This window comes from Pogona vitticeps, chromosome 2 (genome assembly GCF_051106095.1).
Source record: "Pogona vitticeps strain Pit_001003342236 chromosome 2, PviZW2.1, whole genome shotgun sequence".
NCBI classification, from domain to species: domain Eukaryota; kingdom Metazoa; phylum Chordata; class Lepidosauria; order Squamata; family Agamidae; genus Pogona; species Pogona vitticeps.
In genome coordinates, this window is record NC_135784.1 from 281,234,340 (window position 1) to 281,256,085 (window position 21,746).

Consider the following 21,746-nt stretch of genomic DNA (forward strand, 5'->3'; position numbering starts at 1 on the left):
AAAGGTACATTTTATCTCCTTATCTGATCATTCTGTACGCAGAACAAATCATACAGAAAGCCAGACTAGATTCAGATGAAAGAGGAGTGAAAATTGCTGGAAGAAACATATAATTTAAGATATGCAGATGATACCATATTACTGGCAGAAAGCAGCAATGTTACTTGAAATGACTTCTGGGGAAAGTGAAGGAAGAAAATGCAAAGCAAGGCAGCTGCTGAACATTAAGACAATGAAAATCATGACTATAGAAGAACTTTATAACTTTAACATTGACAATGAAGAAACTGAAACAGAGATTTTGTACACCTTGGTTCAGTCATCAGTTCAAATGGACACTGCAGTCAAGAAATTAGAAGGCTTGAGACTTTGAAGAGCAACAACGAAGGAACTAGAAAAAAAATCATCAAGTATAAGCATGTGTCACCAGAGACAAAAGCCAAGATCACCCACACTCTTTTATTTCCAATCAGCATGACAGGTGGACAACAAAGAAAGCTGATAGGAAAAAAATTGATTGATTTAAAATATGGTGCTGGAGGAAAGCGTTGCAGATACTGCAAAGAATGACTATCTGTGGAAGTAAGAATGCTGAAACTGAGGATCTCCTACTTTGGGCACATCATGAGAAAGCAGGACTCTCTAGAAAAAACAATGATGCTGGGAAAGGTTGAAGACAGCAGGAAAAAAAGAGATGGACTGGCTCCCTAAAGAAAGCCACAAGAGCTGAGCAGTGCTGTTGAGGACAGGACGTTTCGGAGATTGTTCACTCATTCATAAGGTCACTATAAATCAGAGATGTCTTAAGAGTACATGCAACAGCAACAATGACAACACATCAGTGTGGTGCTCTTTTACTTTGCAGTGGTTCTCCTATTGCTGAAGGTTCCCTATTGTTTTAGGGAACATAGCACAAAAACATCGGACTAAAGCAAAAAAGGAAAAGAGGAAAAAAAGCAAAATGAAATAGCCGTTACAGCACTCTCTGGGCAGTTTACATGCAGGCTACACATAGCCCCAATGCCCAGTGAGCTGGGTACTCATTTTACTGACCTTGGAAGGATGGGAATATTGAGCCAGCTAACTGGGATTGAACTCCAAATCATGAGAATAGGTTTGGCTGCAATACAGAAACTTAACCACTGTGCTATGAGGCTCTCTAACCTTAGCCTGGTCTATTCATTCTGCAAAATGAGGTCCTAGGGGCATATCATTTAAAAAATATAGGGGGTAATCCTATTTTAGAGTGCCCCGATATAATATTTTACAATCAAGAAACATGTCACAGTGCAGAGTGCTTTGTTATCTGTTTAAAGGTAAAGGTTCCCCTTGACATTTTTAGTCCAGTCGTGTGACTAGGGAACGTCGGCCAGCATGACTAGGGAATGTCGTTTTACCTCCCCACTGAGATGGTACCTATTTATCTACTCACATTTACATGCTTTCGAACTGCTAGGTTGGCGAGGAGCTGGGACAAAGCAATGGCAGCCCACTCCGTTGCGTGGATTCGATTTTACGACTGCTGGTCTTCTGACCCTGCTTCTGCGGTTTAGCCCGCAGCACCACCATATACAAAATATGACACCTGGAAGAGCAGTAAAAGGCAGCATCCCAATTCCTACCCCCTCGTATCATTGCTATAACTACAGATCTATCCTACCTACTTAGGTTTGTTTATGAAATTGAAAACTTATCCTGGCTCTTGAATAGGAGATTTGTTTGAGTACTTTGGCCTATATTCTTTTAATAGCTTTTCCACCAGTTTCACATGTGGAGTTCATTATCCCTGATGTGACCTTTATTGAATTCAATCTCAACAGGGGCTAATTTAAAAAAAACTATTGCTGTAATCCAAAATATACACTGAAATGGTGAAAGATGGATATAACTACATTACTATAGGAACTAAAAGTAACTCTTCCATGAAAAATATTAATTTTAAGTGAGCTCTTCCAAAAAGCACCATAGTAACTAAGTACATCCGTGTTTCACAAATTTCATGAAAAATATTTCATATTAGTTAAGAAATGAGAGCAAATTCTGATTCTTAAAACTGCTATCATATTGGAACCAGATTAATTGTTGCTAGACTTTTATGTTGTTTTAATTATGGTATCTAAAGAAATCATTCAAGACCCACCTACAGGATGTCCTTGTTTTGACAGTATTTCCTTGTCACAGTTAAAAACAACCTGAACCATTTTAACACTGCTTCACATAAGTTGACAACAGTGTTATGCACTCATGCAATGTACCTCCCAGCAGCAAATGAACACTGCCACATGAGAAATTTGCCTCACTTACACATAATGCTGAGCCATGGTTTAATGCTAATAAAAATAAGCCTGAACAATTCTTGAGCTTACTTCCAAATAAGAAGTAAACTTATTTGTGACTAAGCATTTACTTCTGTTTCTCAGCTAACTGCAGTGAGTTGTTATGCTTAAACCAGAAACTGTTGTTAGATTTTAACTATGATTTATCAAAACAAGTCAACTTCAGATTGCAGTTTATCATTTTAATTTGATCAGATAGAACAAGGTATATTACCTTTCAGTCCTAAGGAACATATTTAATGTTGATTCAGGGGTCACATGCATATGCATGCACTTGATAACAATACTCTCTACCTGATGGGAGAGGACAGCCTTCTCTACACTCATTCTCTCAGCAACCCTGATACATATCACTCTTTCCTCGTTTGTAGCAGCAGTGTGGAAACAGTGTCTTATATTAATCTAGAGGCAGAACAGGTTGGTGACAAGGCCCTCAGAGAAAAGTGAAGCCCTTAAATGTGAGTTGTGCACCCTTCAGATAAATCACATTTGTCTTGGACTGGGCAGAACAAGAGAAAACTGAAAAATGAATATGGAATGGAATGCTTGCTCTCCTAAATGGTGCACTGAAAGATATGGAAAGGGGAAGAGTATAATCTCAAGGCTAGCTTTAGTTATATTTGAAAGCAATCTGAGAAATATGGATCTAAACCTGAAAACAGTTACAAATATTCACATGTTATAGTACAGCTATTTATTATAGTACGCATAAGATTTCACCTATCAGGATGTAGAGAATTCTCACTCTGACCACAAAAAGCAGATATATGCAACTTGTAAGTTCTATGGAACTAATGATCACTGGGAAAGAGATGTCCAGGGAAGAATTTAATATTAATGTTTTAATGACTGTTTTAAATATAGGGTACTATTATAATATTGTCTATTTTAGTGGTTTTAATGTTTTTAGAAGTTTTAATATTGTTGTACGCCACTCAGAGACCAATGGTAATGGCGTGGCTAAAAAACCTTGTAAGTAAATAAATAAATAAAATTTACATCCACCCAAAAGTGGGTAAGAACTAGCCTGGTGCATCAATACAGCATTTTGATTTCAAGAGCAGCCACCAGATGTCCCTGGCAACCTTGACTGCATAGCCTGAATACCTTTGTTTAATGCTTCCACCTTTCTTACATTCTACATAAAACTATACACAAAATCATGAGCTACAGATATGCCTGCTTCGTCCTTTTGTATGCAGCCAATTCACAAAGCAAATCTTCCTAGGTGATTGTTTAAAAATCTACTTGAATGTACATCAAAGTGGCAGGAGCTGTATGTCTGGGAGGTATTTATAATATGTTTTAGGGTGAAAGGCTGCATCTGAGGTTGCAAAGGTTCTTCAGGCTACTGTTGCTGCATTTTAGGAAGATAGTGCTGGGAGTGGGATACACAAAACAGACTGTGTGGGGGAAGCAGCTTTGCAGACAGACTGAGAAGAAAGAGAAAAACTGGATAGAACACTGAGAATTTAGAGCAGTAAATATTGTATTTCACCTGGTGCCCACTAATACCATATGCTAATCAAATTATCAGTCCTTCAATAATTCATTCAAATCTACAAAAAGACTTGTTGAAACAAGGCTTCCCTTTTTCTTATCTACTGTACTCCAAACAAGAATCTGTTCTGATACCACCAACACAGATTGTTCTCATATTATTTGTTACACATTATTATTGGTCTTGTTTTGTTATGACCTGCTAACAAACATAAAAAACTGTAAAAAGCATTTAAAAAGTATATTACTGTATTTGTGCATAATGCTCCAATGCTAAAGGCATTCAAATCTGCTTTGATTTGGATTTCTGCCTTGAGCATGGGTTGGACTTGATGGCCCTTGATGACTCAACTACAGTGGTGCCTCACTTAACGGCGATAATCCGTTCCAGGAAAATTGCCGTTAAGCGAAAACATCGTAAAGCGAAAATAAAAACCCCATTGAAACGCACTGAAAACCTTTCAATGCATTCCAATGGGCTTAAAACTCACCATCCAGCAAAGATCCTCCATAAGGCATGCCATTTTCGCTGCCTGTATAGCGAGGCATCCATCCCTAAACACAGCGGGGAACCATTTTAGTTACCCGGCGGCCATTTTGAAACGCAATCAGCTATTTAAAAATCATCGTTTTGCGAAGAATCGGTTCCCGAAGTAGGGAACTGATAATTGCAAAGCGAAATTCCCCCATTTAGACCATCATTTTGCGATCGCCAAATGTGGGGTTCGTCGTAATGCGGGGCAATCGTAGAGCGAGGCACCACTGTATTCCATGATTCTATAATTTTCAGATACTCAACACAATTTGTCATTTCCTATTGTCCACACTTGCCTCCTTTTCTTCTGGAAAGGTAACAAGGTCTTAGTGATTTCTATTGTGTGCAATGTTAAGAATCTGATATTTATATAACTGGTTAAAAATAACCTCTTTTTATTTTCCCCCCACATAAATTACTTTGGAATCCCCTTATTATAGGATAATAGTTTTCAGGAAAAATAAAGCTTCACCATTAGCTTTTTTCAAAGATTCTGAATGTATGTAATCAGTTTCTTGCCAATTTTCTATATTAAACTGCTCATCTCCAAAACTGAAAAGTATCAATAGCTGTCACAAGACTGTATTTTGTTGTCCTCTACACATCTTATCATCTATGTTTAGGTCTGTTCTGGTATTATATTGAATGAAGTATTGCAGCATCAAATCCAAAAAGAAAATGATGTCTGACTCATTTAAAACAATAGACAGAATCCTACTGTTTGTCTAAGGTCTGCACAACTTGCTGTGCCTAACTGATAAGGCACAAGGGCACATACATCTTGGCTGTGCAATTGGTAGATGATCAGACATGCAACTGAGATGTGCCTCAGCATCTCATTAGTTAGCTGCAAATAGTGACTATAGATTACACAAACCTTATAGAAACACCAATAAGGTTCTGCCATTATTTTAGAAGTGCATGGACCATGGTCTACAACAAGGAGTGCCTTTGCACAATTAAAACTAGTGTGCCAGTTGTACCCATTCCTTGAGAGATCCAATCTGGCCATGATGATACATGCCTTAGTTGCATCCTGGCTGGGTCAAAAATATGGCTAACGGGTTGATCGCAGGGATCACATAACCCACCTGTTACAGCAGCTTCACTGGCTGCTGATCCATTTCTGGGCACAATAGGTTTTAACTATAAATTCCTAAACGGCTTGAGTCAAAGCTATCTCAAGGATTGGTTCCACCATTATGACCCTTCTTGACTGTTAAGATAATCAAGAGAGAACTTTCTCCTGGTCCCACCACCCTCAAAGATGCATTAAAATAACCTATAAATGGGAGAGAGCTTTCTCTGTTGCCACTACGAGACTTTGGAGTTCCCTCCCACAGGAGGCCAGACTGGCCCAATCTTTGCTGTTCTTCCACAGGCAGGCAAACACCTTTCTCTTCAGGCAAGTTTCACTTTAATGACTTGTTGCCCGAGTGGCATTTCTAAATGGATGGCTGTGCCTTACTGCTTTGAATGTGTTTTTGGTGTTGCTTTTTTCTGCTATATTTCAGTGTGGCATTTGTTTGATCCTTTTAAATATTTGAATACTTACTGCTTTTTTGCTTTAAATACAGTGGTGCCTCGCTTAGCGATTGCCTCGTTTAACGATGTATTCGCTTAGCGATGACGTTTTTAGAGCGATCCTGCACTCCGTTTAGTGATGTTTCCTATGACGAAATTTCGCATAGCGTTGTTCGGGACCATGCCTCGCATATCGATGACAGTTTAGGCCCCCCTGTTTCACTTAGCGATGTCCGTTTTCGCTATTTTTAAAGTGTCTTAAAATGTTCAAAAACTGTTTAAAATGCTTGGAATTGTTAGTGCACCTTGTAAAACCTTTGCAAACTTAATTTGGCTTTGTTCTGAGTCTTCGTTAAGTTTTGGTGAATTTTTTTTCTCCCCCACTGTAATGCATTGAACTGTAGGTGTGAGCTGTCAAACCTATAGTTCAATGCATTCCAATGGGGGAGAAAAAAATTCACCAAAAATTAACGAAGACTCAGAACAAAGCCAAATTAAGTTTGCAAAGGTTTTACAAGATGCACTAACGATTCCAAGCATTTTAAATAATTTTTGAACATTTTAAGACACTTTAAAAATAGCGAAAACGGACCTGTCAAAACCATTGAAATGCATTGAAACCTATTCAATGCATTCCAATGGGGGAACCGCGTTTCGCTTAGCGATGTTTCCTATGGCGATTTTCGCTTAAGGACAGTAATCCGTTCCCATTGAAATGGATAATCTGGTTTTCAATGCATTCCTATGGGAAATGGTGTTTCGCTTAGCGATGTTTTCCCATAGAGATGTTTTTTTGGGAACCAATTAACATCGTTAAGCGAGGCACCACTGTATTGTCTTTTAATTATGTAAGCCATCTTGGGTCCTTCTTAGGGAGAAAGGTGGGACAGAAATATTTTAAATAATAATAATAATGACAATAATGAAAAACATCTTAATTTTTGTTTGCCACAGATTTAGTGAAAAAAGAATGCCAATATTTAAGCATGTTTACTAATATGAACATTTTCTGAAATCTACAATGAAAAAACCATTCAAATACTGTACCTCCCCTCCTATCCCACTGCTTGTGTAAAAACTAGAATTATACAGTATACTGTAGGTTGTTGGGGCCCACTAAAACCCTCTCAATACAGAAGGCAGCATGAAGTAGAATTTGGGGGCAAACACTGTGAGATCTATGTATAACATACTTTGGTTAATGCATCTATAATGCAAACAACTTCCTTTCCATCTCATGTCAAACAAGGCTCAATTTTGTTCTTGGGAAAAAGGTAGGGGACAAATGAAATAATTTCATAGGAAGTTATATTGCTCCAAAAGAGTTGCTTCACTTGATTCTAGAGTGTCAAGTAAGAACTGATATATATATTCTTCCCCAGTTAACATTAGAACAGCAGGATCACTAAAAGCTGCCACATCAATGCTATCAGTCTCAGCAACATATGGCACTGATACACGAACTGCTCACTCTCTCCTTAGAGGGCATTATGAATGCCAATTAATCTATTGTTCAAAAGTTACTAAAGTAATGTGGACACCAATTATGGCAAAACACTACCCATATGACTGTGTCAATACATTACTCCAGTTTTAATATTCAAGCTTCAAGAATACCAAAGCACTGAAGATTCACATTCAATAACTTAATAGCAAATAATCTTCCCATATCCTTGGAACTAACTCTTCTATTATTCTGTATAACTAGACCCATGCTATAAATTAGCTTCTCTTATATCTTGAAGATGGGTTTATATTTGAAAACAGATTACCAATATTTTAAAGCGTACCATCAAAATTATAAAATGTGCATCTCTTACTTAAATGGTTGGCTTTTATAGGTTGAAACAGGAAGAAGAAAGTACACTGAAAGAGAATAGTAAAGCTATTTACCTTTTCTAACTTTTTGGCTTCAATGTGTCGCAGCACCTGCTCTCTCCAGTCAGGAGGAACTTTACTTTTCCCAGGAGGATCTAGCAGAGAATGTTCAGAGTTAACTCGTGGACTTGTTCGTTTAGAAGGACTAGTCCTTGAGTAATTGAAGTCACTAACTGACATAGTTCTCTCTGGTATTTCATTTGCTGAAGGGCGAGCACTCTGAGGTCGAGGCACATTTGGTCCATCAACACTATAGGTTCTTGCAGAAAGAGGTCTTTGTGGCCCTGCCATTATTGGTGGTGGGCCTCTTGCCACTGAGTGCAAATCTCTGTATGTTAAGTAATCCCCTTCAGGAACTTGAGGACGCCGTTGAAGTGCAGAATCACCCATATTCATAGAAGCAGTGGAAGAGACACTGCTCTGCCTCTGAAGAGTGTTTCGGGTTGCTCCAGAGATAAGTCTGTCATTTGGTGGAACAGCCCACATTTCCATATGCCTTCCACCCATCCTTTGGTGCATATTATATGCAGCATTAGCTCTCACGTTGTTATGATTAGAAAAATTCATGTTGGCAGAATGTTTCACAGAATTGCAGCTCTCTGTAGTATCTGACCTTGGCAGGCGTTGAGGAGGCAAGCAGCTTTGTTCAACTAGGGAGTTTTGTTTCTGGGGCCACAATGACTCTTTGGCTGCCATGCTAGTACTATACTGAATATTATACTGGGGGGTACTGAATGTTTGTGAACTGCTTGTACCTTGTCCTCTTATTACATTAGTACCTTCAGAATTATGATTTGAATCAAATTTGTACACCGTTTTTGCTAAATCAGATGATGATGAACACCCAGGGAACACTTGTAATGCCTGGTCATAGAGAAGAGTAGCTGACTTGCTTCGGACTATATTTTTTCCTTCTGCGATAGCTGCTGATTTTGCCACTGGATTTGGCTGCTGGGATCCATTGTCATTGATAATATCATAGATTTTTAGATCCCCTGTCTCCATGTTAGTTATGCTATGAGATTTCACAACTGGCCCACTCCTCTGCGGGGACAAGTCTTCAGTACTCTTTGAAATGCACATTTCTGAAGAAGAATCAGTATCAATAGTAGCACTTCTCTTTAGTTCTGATTTTCCTCCACAATGAGGCACTTCCTCAGAATGTCCATTAACATTATTCATAGGGCACAGATTAGAATATTTATTTCCATTCTCTAAGTGCTCTATCTCTTCTTTCATGCTATTGTTTAAAATACCTTTCACTGATATTTCTTGTGTTTTTATTCGTTCTACTATATTTGTTCCTTCCTCCTCAGGCAATTTGCAGATATTCTTGTTAATTTGGTGCAATTTTTGAGACTCATCAGTAACACTGCTTAACTCAACACTTCTCTCTATTAAAGCTAACCTCTCTTCAATGTTTAATCTGAAATCAGTGAATTTTATAACTGTATCTTGGGCTTCCCGTTTTTCCTCAGTCATGACATCTACTTCACTTCCATTTTGTAAAGGATTAGAATTTTCATCTTCTTGCCTGAAAGCAAAAAAAAAATATTTGCTTAACAAACTGAAGAATGTAATAAGATGATGATGACTAAAATGGCTTATCAATTACATTGTGCACAATCTATATAAATGGATATTAGGAACTGGATACTTAGATTAGACCCACTGAATGACTAACTTAAATCCCATTGAGTTCAATAGGGCCATGGATGGATGAAAAGCAAAGCAAATCAATAAATAATCTGCATATATAATATCTGTCTTCTTAACAAGATCCATTAAAATATGTTAATAGTGAACTTCAATAAAGTCATTATTATCATGGGAATGGTCTTCTATGTCAAGCATTGCTCTTAATAACAAAAGAAATAAAGTGACTAGTCACATGAATAACCTTATCTGTTCTACACCACATGATTATTCATGTAAAGTGTTTATGGAAACAAACATAAAATCAAGAAGACAATATAAAAAGTCTTTACATCCAAATGCTATACAAAATTTCATTTCACTGCTATCTTCCTAGTAGTTTAAGAGCTTGAACTATTCCAGCACCATCTGACAACCAGCCCCTCACTTACCTATATCAGTCAAAGGTCAGGCAGTGAAAAAAGCAAATAGTTACCGTATTTTTCGCTCCATAAGACGCACCTTTCCATAAGATGTACCAATTTTTTAGGAGAAGAAAACAGGAAAATATAATCTGTTTTCTTCGCTCCATAAGACGCACAGACTTTCCACCCCCGTTTTGTGGGACAAAAGTGCGTCTTATGGTGCAAAAAATACGGTAACTTTTCTTTTAGTCATGATGGTGACAGGTGCTACAGGAACTGTGGGAAGGCAGTGCCAACTGCTTCCAGATCCTATCACCTCCCAGATAAACTGCCTCACAATGGGGCAAGTAGGAGGATCTTTCTCTCTGCTTTCTTACATCACAGTTTGAACATGAATGGACCCTGTTGTATACAAATCCCTTTTCAGTACAAGAAATACAATCACATCACAAGGACACTAAGACCAAACAAATGGCCTTTGAAATATGAAATGGGACTATGATTTGTAAAGGAAATGAGAAAATTAGATTTTAACTTTTAAAATTAGTATGAACATTTTAAAATCTTTTTCAAGAAATCAGTACAGAATCAAAATAAATATTTAATATTCCAAATGATCTGCTGATTTATACTATTTCTCAAACCTGATTTTGGAAGTGATATCCATGTTAGTTTCTTTTTCTGGAGAACAAAGTGATGCTTCACGGCTACTGTCAGTATTTAAAGAAACCGAATCGGACATTCGTGAAGGAGAGGAACAATTGCTGTTATTCTGATTGCTGTTGTGGGTGGGGTCATCTGACAGGGAATCTACATCTTTACTGTCATCTAAAAATAGAAAACTTTCATTCAGAATCTCTCTTTTTTCCTAGTTTTTAGGATAAGAAAAGCTTCAAAGCGTGCCAAATATATCTACCAAGTACATCTGACTGGAATGCAAGACTTCAAAATAGTTTCATTTTAAAATCTGAACTGGCTAAAAGTAAAAGTATTTGCTGTCTGCTGAAATGCTGTTATGCTTCCTCAACACGTTCCACCAACCCAAGATAGCCAATAATTATTCTGCATGTATTCATACAATTCAAGCTTTATAACAGATCAAGTACTGTGTATCAATTTTACAGTTTGTGTAGTTCTACTTTAAATGTTCTGCTATATGCGTTTTGGAAGACAAAGCAACCTTTTAAAAACTCCATAGCCAGAATGCTACTGCATTTGCACAGCATAGCCCCGATATTGTGTAACCAGTGTGATCATTCTGATTGTTTTAGGTGTGAATGTGGGTGCATAACAGAATGCCAGAAAATTGTGAAAACCACTTGTGCAAATTCCATTATGCACAAGGTAGTAGATTCTGGTCCATTTGTTTACTGAAATTATTTAGACTGCTTTTAAACATAAAATATAACATAAAATAATCCAGTACAATAAAATTGACAACACAGCCTTTGTTCATTTAAGCTGATACTAAGAATCAGTGTCAGGGAATACCAACACATATAAGTCCATCTGTATTATGTAGCAGAATATCTGCACCAGAGATACCATAGATCATTGAATACAAAATACTGCAAGGTAACTACTACATAAATTGCTTTCTTCCAAATCCTCCAAGGATTATCTTTTCACAAAGAAAAAAACAGATTTTAAAAGAACACATTTTATACCTATTACTTAAGTATGGCAATCTTCACCACATTCAGTTTTTTCAGTCAGAAAAAACTTTAACACCATTATAGTGTGGTGTTATCTTGGGTTGCTTATGGAACTGTACTCCAAGCAACAAAACATTTTATGCTCATATGACTTAAAATGTGTACTTTGCCCCTTTAGCACTGCTATAGACTAATTTTAATGTGTTGCAGCTATATGCTTTCAAGAAGAAGTGTTTAACTATATCTAAGAGTAAGTTATGAAAGGTCTAATGATCTGTTACAAGTAAGTCTCAAATAGGAATGGGTTCTCTTTGGAAAACTTACTAATGAAAGGTTTGCTACCTTTTTTACTATTGCTAAGTGCTACTACTTTTGGTTGATTAATTGAGGTTTCTATGAGAGGTGGCCTCATTTCTGCAATTTTCATTTCTTCATCTGAAGATAGTTCTTCTGACTCCTGTCAAAGGAAGGAAACACAGAGAGAATATTATCAGAGAACTGCCAAAGTAAGTACCAAATAAGCCCTTACATATTTCTAATCACATTTGCTTGCATTGTTTGTGTACATAGTGACTTCTCTGCTGTTGTTACTGCATTCAGGTTTCTCTTGAAAAGAACATTTTATTAAACAAGGACAGACTGAAAGCTACATAAATAAATAAATAAATAAATAAATAAATAAATAAATAAATAAATAAATAAATAAATAAATAAATAAATAAATAAATAAATAAATAAATAAATAAATAAATAAAATAAAATAAAATAAAATAAAATAAAATAAAATAAAATAAAATAAAATAAAATAAAATAAAATAAACCCCTGGATTCAGTCTTCAACAAACAGTAAAAAAAGCACAAATGAACAATGTTTATAGAAAGAATATATTGTCTTCTGTAAGATACTGCTTGAGATACAGAAGACCAGGAGTGGGTGTGGGAGAGGTGGAAAAACAGGAGTTTTCAAAGGCTTCAAAACAAAACAATTGGATATTTGGGGGGGAAATGGATTTGGTATTATTTTGCCTCTCAGAATTATTAAGGACATTCATAATGAATGAAAGCAAATTTAGGTTTGTAAAGGGGACATAGATGAAGCCTCCCCGAAGAGTGGAAAATAATTGTAAGTACACTCGGGTGTCTCCTGGGCTACAGCATGCAGGCGGCCAATCCTTGATTTCCATTGGAATGTATACTTGTTGATGAGCAAAATGACCAACATTCCCTCCAATTTTCAGCTCTGCCCCCAGCATGTGCAACTCTGCCCCCTGCATGAGATTCCATCATGACTTGAATCAAAGGAGCTGAAAATGATCACTGTGGATGTGTGGAGGACGAGGAGCCCTGAATGGAGAGGGGGCAGAGTTTCATGAGCATACCTTTGAGGGAACCTGAAAATGACCCAAAGGTTATTTTAGGGCTACAAATACAAACATTTCTAGTTTGTTTTTAATGTTATCTATATTTTTTTATGTTCATAATTCTAAATTGTGCAACACCCTGATATGAATAAAGGAAGTTAGATTTGGTAAGATAACATTACATATATTTTCTTTCCTGCCAAATTTTGTGTCCCTGTTTAAAAGAAAAAAGACCATCCCTCCACAACATGGCTTCAGGAAATTATGCATCTCTCATAGCAACTACAGGAATACACCACTACCATCTGTGCAAAACAACTGTAGCAAATACTCTACTGTATTTTTAATCAAACATTTCACAGGTTACAGATAACACCACCAAGTCAAACTAAAGGAAATATTCCTTTCCTGTAAAAATAATTCTATTTGCTCTTATTCTGTATTTCAAAATCACATTCTTCTTACTAGTAAAATAGAACAAGCTCTGTTTTATTTCTCAGTACAGGAACAGATAATATGTACTAAACTACTGGTTTCCTTAATTTAGGAATTAATGCTCCTAATGATTATGATTTTACTTTTAAGGCAGTTTTGTTTAAGACTCAACATTTTTGTTAGTGTCTGTGGTGGAATTGGAAACAGATACTACACTAAAGACAATGCTACCTATCTTCCAAACAGTTTTGCATTCTCTTGCAGTTCATCCCCCAAAGCTACTCGTGTTCTTCTACAGACCAGACTAACACTTCAGTCACACAAAGTTGGTTCAATTAGAGATACTCACAAATAAATTTTGCTGTTTTGATAAATGTACCTGGATTTTAATAGCACAATCCTATGCAACTCTATGCAGAAGTGAATTCAATGGGCCCTTAGTCCCTAGAAACTGTGCACAGGACTGCGTTTTAAATGTATCTATGAGTGTAATTATTGATTCAGATTTTTAAAAAAGATATTATTGTATTCTATAATAATTTTCATCTTGTTTTGTTGAACTTCAGATTCTAGTTAGGTGGCAGGGGTTGTGGCACACAAGTAAATAAAATACCTCAAGAGTATCTTCATGATTAGCAACTGGCTGTGTGTTCTCCAAAGCTTTTACTTGAATATTCATTTGTGAGTTACCATTACTGTTCTCAACATCTGGTTCATTAGACTTCTCAACACAGTTTCCAATCATCATCTGCTCATTTTCCATTTTGCTGTTCGGTGGAGTAATTTCTGAAGTCTACAGCAGATTGAAAAATGTTCACATCACCAAAAAAAATTCACAAAAAGAAAAGCTTTGCATATTTGTTAAATATATTACACAGATGGTGCAGGTGGCAATGACCACCAAAGCACCCCGTATGAGTAAACACAGATCTTAGGGGTGTACTCTTTCAATTTTTTTAAACTCAAATTCTCTGAATTCTCCTCAAATTTCCCAGGCAGAATTCCAGGAGTTTTCACCCAAAAACAACTATCTATGGACACTTATCCTCTGCTCACCTGGAGAAATACCTGCCTTCATCATACTTTGCTTCCTGCTGTTAATGTAAAAAAAAAAGGGGGGGGGAGTTGCCACGGACTCACTGCATATTAGGCTCTATAGAGGACACCTTCTGAAGAACTGCCTTTTAACACAAGTAGTATTCTCCCTACTTTCACTCATTGTACAATGATGCTGCTAGTGTAAGACTTCTGGGAAGATGTCTGAGCCTGATGTCTCAGGAGAATGAGAAGACCCCAAATGCAGCAGGGCTGGCTTACTTCAAGATGATTACAGCAAGATTTTAGTCTCACAGTGGAAGGGCTTTCACCACTATTTGTAGTTGTTTAAACTACTTTGAACAACCATTGTAGTAATTTAAAATTTTAAAAGCAGTAATTTAACTGGTAAACAACAGCGAGTGAACATGGTTTACAAAAGAAGGGCTATTTGATCATTTTTATTTTTCAATAGTCAGATATAAATCAAAAGAAAAAAATGGGCCAGAATCCATTCAAGTCCAAGAATCATCTGATTCTTCTCTGCAAAGTTAATCACAGAACAAGGATAATGAAAGGGGGCATGCCCTTTTGGCAGAATCAGAATAGTTTGCCAGATTACTGAAGCTACTTTCTTAGCAATGGCAAACATACATGCATCACTTACTTTCAATGTAATATAAAATTTCCTGTGGGTCTATGCTAGAGGAATGCTTTGTGAAATGCTGAGAATACAATTCACAGAGTAAAATATATTCAAAATAATTAAAGGGCATGTATACAAGCGCGGATGGTTGAAGTTTTAGTATTTCACAACAATGATCACAGTAGCACATGACAACAAAATGTTCAGATTCAAAGAGAATATTGAATCTAACCTTTACACCTGCATCCTTCACTGAAACCTGCTGGTTTTCCTGCTTTGTTTCTTTACTAGCATCTTCTGGGTTTTCTTCATCTTTCAATCTATGTACTATTGTTTGAACGGTTTTGACCATATTCTTTAGCTCATCAGGGTATGGTGTTGGATATCTCTTCAAATTGCCTTCCTAAATTTAAAAAAAAATGTTTTCAGAAGTCACAATAGAAAAAAATTAATTGGTGCTGCAAACAAACAAGCATGCCACTACACTCATTACAGTGTCCTTAATAATTAAACCAAAAGACAACCACAGTACTGTACTTGTTACATTTGTATCCAACTCCTTCTCCAGGAAATGCATGGTTTATTCCCTGGGTATAGATCAGACCAAAATTAGCTAAACATGTAAATCTGTACTTATTACAAATCCCCTTAACTACATCACTTGATTTGTTTGCACTTATGGTATTTTAATCCTTTTTTTTCTCTATGAGAGACATGAAGGCCATATGGTGTTCTCAGCCAGATAGTGACTACACATAGACTTCCTTAATTTCAGCAGATAGTTGTGCAATGGGCCTTCAAAACCTCATTTTCAAATATCATCAGAATAAACCAAGAGCTCTAGGCCAAATACCATCTAGAGGTTTTCTATCCAAAAAATAAGATCCTAAAGAGTTTCACAAGGGCCTTAAGGGTGTATTAACCAACAAACAACAACCATCAGTTGTAGACAAACTATGAGGTTAGCCACAAAGCAAAAAAAAAAAAAAGTATCTAAAGCAGATAGCGCAACAAATACACAAGATTTAAAAAACCCTACTTATTTAGTAAACTAATACTAAATAAAACAATTACATACCCTTGGCGGCGCCTCTCTTTCATCTTTATCTTCATCACATTCAAACGCTACCTGGGCACGCTGTTTCCTCTGCTCCTCCCACAGTGAAGGATTGAAACTTTCATTATCAGATACAAACATAACTACAAAAAGGAAAAAAGGGACCTGAGTAAGTGAGGTTGCTTACTTATACATTTGTTGCCCAGGACAGACCCTGCCAATTTAAACAGAATCACTTTAAATCTAAGAGGTTCAATTTTGATCACTGTACTTTACAAATGGGCAACCATTCACAAAGAAGAACTGCAACCTAACTAGAAGGTTTGGGGAAGCCAGACTGCATGAATCTACTGAAACGGAAGTGCAAAGTGTTTAAGACTGCCAAATTAAGAAAACAGTTTGTCCCTGCTCAGAAAGTCACATTTCAAGCATTGATTTCATTAGAAATTATTTGTGAGTACAGTGGTGCCTCGCTAGACAATGATAATCTGTTCCACTGAAATCGCTGTTTAGCGAAATCATTGTCTAGCGAAAAGCAAATCGTCGTCTAGTGAAAATCGGTTTGCGAAGCAGGGACCAAACATTGTCCAGCGAAATTTCCCCATAGGAATCAATGTTTTGCGAATCGCTATAGCGATTGCAAAAAGTCAATGTCTAGCGAAAAAACTGTCATGCGGGGTAACTGTCTAGCGAGGCACCACTGTATAAATGGATCAGGCATTGCACTTAAGACAGCACTCGTGGCCTTGATTACTGTTTCGTTATTGGAAACACTGTACCAGCTGATCTTTTTCTAACAGTTATGGCCATCAATACTGAGGACAATGATTTGGCAACATCTCCACGGAATCTTCCTGTGGTTCTGAGGAGCATTTCAGAGGTTGACAGGAGGTTGCTTATCATCTTGTATGGAGATTTCTGTGTGTGCATGAAGAGCTGCATTTTGTATTTCTATGGGAGTACTGGACAAGCCCGACAAAGAAGTGCTGCTTATTTTAATCTGGATAATATGATGCAATCTTGGTGATTATTCAGTGTGTGACCCTAGCTGCAGGGAGGACGAAGAGACCTATGGCACTACTGAAGAAATATTGGAAGCACACCCAAATCAGAACTTTGCAAACTGCCAAAACCCAAAAAATATCTTTTTAAAATACACAGTTTGTCTAAGTATTCTGCAATGGCTAATACAGATCATAATTCTTGAATTTAAGTATTACCAATACCTCTTTTAAAGACTTAAAGATAAACTATTCATAATTTTAAATGGTGTGGTTTTTCTTTTGCTTTGTTTTTTGTTTTTGTTTTTATGCACATCACCACATTAAGCATACCAATCCAGTTTAAATAGATGTTCCCTTTTTACCATCACATAACATTTATCATGTAGAATTTTTGAAATAGGAAAATTAAATACAACTCATACCATCTTCAGATCTTGGTTGCTGTGGGAACATGTAATTAGTAAGCACTGTTTTCTGTGTTTCTGGGTCAACTTCTTTTTGAAGGGGAATGAGTGGTTTAGACTGAAGAGAAAAAAACATAAAATTAAGATATATATACAATATGCAGATATAAACAATGAAAACCCTGCTTCTGACAATTGAGTGCATTGTATCCAGTTAGTACCTCCTGACAAAGGAACAACTTTCATCAGCAAATGGAAAAGGGGAAATTCCCCTTCTCCGCCTTCAACCTCTGTGCATGCCTTCTACTTCAAAGAGGATGGGAGACTATCCAAAGCAGATTTAGAGGAGGAGGGAAAGGGCAAGTCCCACTATGCAAACAAAAATATGCTCAAGAAACAAACAGATTACTTGCAATGTTTTTAATGAAGTGTTTCATTTTATATAGTGGTTTGCAAAGGAGAACCATGTCCAATCTTTTCTAAAGAATATACAAGTTTGAAAGGTGACAATAGTTCATAGGATCCACACTGAAATACACAAAGGACCATGGCTACAGGAAATGAAAGAATGGCATATCCAACTCTAAACACTGTTGCCTGTATTTGCTGTATTTACTGTTTGGTAAAAAGATAGGTCATGGCCCAGACCTAAAATGAACTATCTCCAGCACTGGGAAACTATGAGAACAAAAAGCAATCTCTGCCTGATTATATGGTCCAGATCATCTGTCCCTCTCCTGTTCCACTCAGATGCACTCCTTTGGGTCTTACACCATGAATTAGTTGGCAAATTGTTCCACTCTACAACAGTACATGCAAGTGTAGTAGCATTTGCTGATAGTCAGTTTGTGCCTCTCTTCTCTAAGTGAATTGTGGGAGGGGGAGGAACAGAGTAGTTGGCAGTCTTTTGTTCTTAAGAGCAGGATGTAAAAGATTCCAAACCATGCTACAAGGATGCCTGAGACCTCAGCCTCAAGAAGACTGTGATCACCTCTCAGACATGTACCATCAGTGTTTGGACTCTTGTCTACTATTTTTCTGTACTATCCATGAAGGGGTTGTGCTAAACCTGAAAAAGTAGAATTTTATTCATGAAATCCTGCAATTGGTATGATTTTTCAGTGATCCAATGACAGATATAAGCCACCCTTACATTTGTGTAAACTTGGGGCCCACATAGCCTTATCATTGTTCTTCTCTCCTTGTAACATATAAACATCACTGTTCCTACTACTTTTCATGACAAGGCAGCAAATTAAATTCTTTAACTAATCAGACCTAGCGTTTGCAGACAGACAACAGCTAGCATAATTACCATGCAGTCTATTCAGATACAGGAATGTCTAATGATGCAGAAGAAACATGCAACTTTACTAAGATTGAAAAATAATATCAACATATTTAACAGTATGTAGTTACTCTGACTACCACCTATTGAAGATGCACAGGCCTTTTCAGAACTTTAATAACAATATTTTCACCATGGGAAATAATTTTTGTGATCAGAATCCTATTGATTATTTACACTATTAAAATTGCAGTGATGTAAACCACAGTAACAAATTGCTACTACTATCTAGTCACTACTTGTTCTCTGCATCATGTCCCAACTCATGCAAGTGGAGTATAACAAGAAATACAAATGGACACTTGTTAACTAGTGGCAATTCACTGCTGAAATTTACTCCACCGATGCTTACACTGGCAGAAATAACCAACAGGGTTTCTGGCTTCAACCAATGTACTCTTTAATGTATTCATGAAGGCTTTCACGGCCGGGATCTAATGGTTGTTGTGGGATTTTCGGGCTCTTTGGCCGTGTTCTGAAGGTTGTTCTTCCTAACATTTCACCAGTCTCTGTGGCCGGCATCTTGAGATCACAGAGTGCTGTCCTCTGAAGATGCCGGCCAGAGACTGGCGAAACGTTAGGAAGAACAATCTTCAGAACATGGCCAAAGAGCCCGAAAAACCCAGAACAACCACAACTAATGTACTCTTTAGTTCACCAGAAACACATATTAATCAATTTGATTTGTTTATGAAAAATAACAAGTTTAGATGGCAAGATCACATCTACATACAAGTGATTTTAAAATATCACTGCTTTCAGTGTAATCGCTATTTTTCAAATATATTCTGATTTGAAGACATTTGACATTTATAATCATATTTGAAAATTCTTACCTGATTATCTGATAGCCACATGGCAGTCAGCTGTTGCAGTTTTGTAAAGCTATAGGGCAAATACTTCAGTCTGTGATTCAGGTAGACAAAACAAAAATAGACATTAAGACAAAATATTAGTTGAGAGCACACCAAATAGATTATAATTTCATACTAATAAAATCACTTATAATCTAAACTTTTCCACATCCTCAGCAATGTTAAGAAGTAGTACTTTTGACTTCTTTTTTAATTTAACTGATGAATTATTGGGTACATTTTTAAGTAGTTTCTTGAAATACAGCTTATTTGAACAAACATATATAAAATATTTGATATTTATAAAAAGTAATATTTCATTTTTATAAATACTGCCAAGAAGAAAATAACACAGCTACAGTTAACTCTACATAGGGTTGCAAGTTCTTTAATAACAAATAGTTGCACAGAGTAACTGTGACTGACATCTAAAAAGCAATGCTGTTTGTTACCCTTGTCCTTTTAAAAGTAGATCTCTATAATGTTATACAAAACTGCTTTTGATAACTTTCTTGAATTTCAAAAGCCATGGAACTATGGTAATCAAATCCACCTCTACTCTGGTACACAAAGTCAGTTGTGAAGTGCTTCAAATTCTAGTTTGGACTTCTTAGTGAGACAAAACAATGACCACCAACATAACTTTGAGCTTCTGGGATCATACAGTATGTTCCTTTATATCTTACATATATAAATGGTTTTTCACAAGAGTATCTACATGGCCCATCTTAGAATGTGAACTGGAAAATATGATAGAGATACATGCATTACAAGCAACCACCTGACACATAGAACAACCTAAAGTTCAACCTGCACAGTTCAGTCAGTACCATTCTCTAATCAGATAGCAGATGAGCCATACAAACAATGCTACAGCAGCAAATAGCTGTAGGTGTTTCAAAACAAACATGACCACATTCTATAGAGAACTCACACTAGGTTTACGAAACATTCTTGTTGACAAGGGAATCTCTCCTCAGCCCATACCTGCTGTCATCTGCTGGCACAACTCCAGACGTCATCAACATCAACTTTTTATATAATTAATCTTCTCTTGGCTAACTCTCACACCAAAATTGCTTTTATTCTGTGGTTTAATTATTTTCCCAATCTTCTCTCCATGAAAGCAACTTAATCTTTGTATATAAACCCTCTTCACTAAAGAAACCACTAAATTAAGAACTTCTACAACAGAAAATAAATTTCTGCTACAATATTTTATTTTTATTAGGTGTCATTATTTACTACATTCTCATTAAGGAGCTCAGAATGGCCTGTGATGAAGTTTGGGCTAAACTGGCCAAAGTCACTCAATGAAAAAGTTTCATTATCCATCACAACCCATAATTCATTAAATAAAATACAAATCACAAACCTATTGTCACTTAGATTGATGACCTTTAATTTCTGCATATCACCCATTTCCTCCGGGAGGAACTCCAACTTATTAGAATGTAAAAACAGAACAGTTACGTGTTTCCAGTTTCCAATCTAAAATAAATAAATAAATAAATAGATAAGCAAGCAAGCATGATTGTTCAGCAGTTCAGTGTATTAATTTCTCGCCATAAATTGATTTATCTAGTTACTCTTCTTTAAATAATATGGAAAGACATTACATGCAGCTATTCAAAGGTAAAGGTAAATCCTACTCAACAGGATTCACAATATTTTGGATGTAATATAAAGGGAACACAATAAGTGAGCATAATAATGCAGAAAATGAGCCTTTTACCTATAATTAGAGATGGGGTTATTTGTATTCGCATACAAATATCCCCACACAGGTGGTATTAATGAGGGCCCAGCCCCATGGGTCCCGACAATCCACTCACCAACCCGCCATGGACAGTGCAATTCTACCAATGGCTCCGCAGTGCGCAATCTGCTCACCACTCCTGGCAGGATGCGGGGGGACACGCCTCGCTGCAACGTCAAAGAATGGCGAGATTGCGTGCTGTGGAGCCATTGGTAGAATCACGCCATCCACATCCATGGTGAATCAGTGAGTGGACCATCCAGCTCCATGGGGCTGGACCCTAGTTAACACCACCTGTGTGGGGATATTCGTATTTGTATACAAATACCCCCATCTCTACCTATAATGCAGCTGG

At 36.8% G+C, this 21,746-nt stretch overlaps 1 protein-coding gene across 6 annotated transcripts in view; it reads right to left on the bottom strand.

Annotated features, from left to right (window-relative positions):
- The window catches only part of ERBIN (erbb2 interacting protein), a 119,963-nt gene that overhangs the window by 15,007 nt on the left and 83,210 nt on the right, over positions 1–21,746 (bottom strand). For 4 of the 6 annotated variants that reach the window (XM_072992702.2, XM_072992701.2, XM_072992699.2 and 1 more), the window contains exons 13-21: positions 21,008–21,123; positions 19,615–19,684; positions 17,449–17,548; positions 16,044–16,165; positions 15,198–15,368; positions 13,898–14,077; positions 11,813–11,945; positions 10,478–10,661; positions 7,789–9,307 (exon numbers count right to left, since the gene is read on the bottom strand). In XM_072992702.2, coding sequence (XP_072848803.2) covers positions 7,789–9,307; positions 10,478–10,661; positions 11,813–11,945; positions 13,898–14,077; positions 15,198–15,368; positions 16,044–16,165; positions 17,449–17,548; positions 19,615–19,684; positions 21,008–21,123 — 2,595 coding nt within the window. The remainder of the gene's footprint in view (positions 1–7,788; positions 9,308–10,477; positions 10,662–11,812; positions 11,946–13,897; positions 14,078–15,197; positions 15,369–16,043; positions 16,166–17,448; positions 17,549–19,614; positions 19,685–21,007; positions 21,124–21,746) is intronic. The other 2 variants (XM_020783694.3, XM_020783697.3) reach the window with 1 other exon arrangement.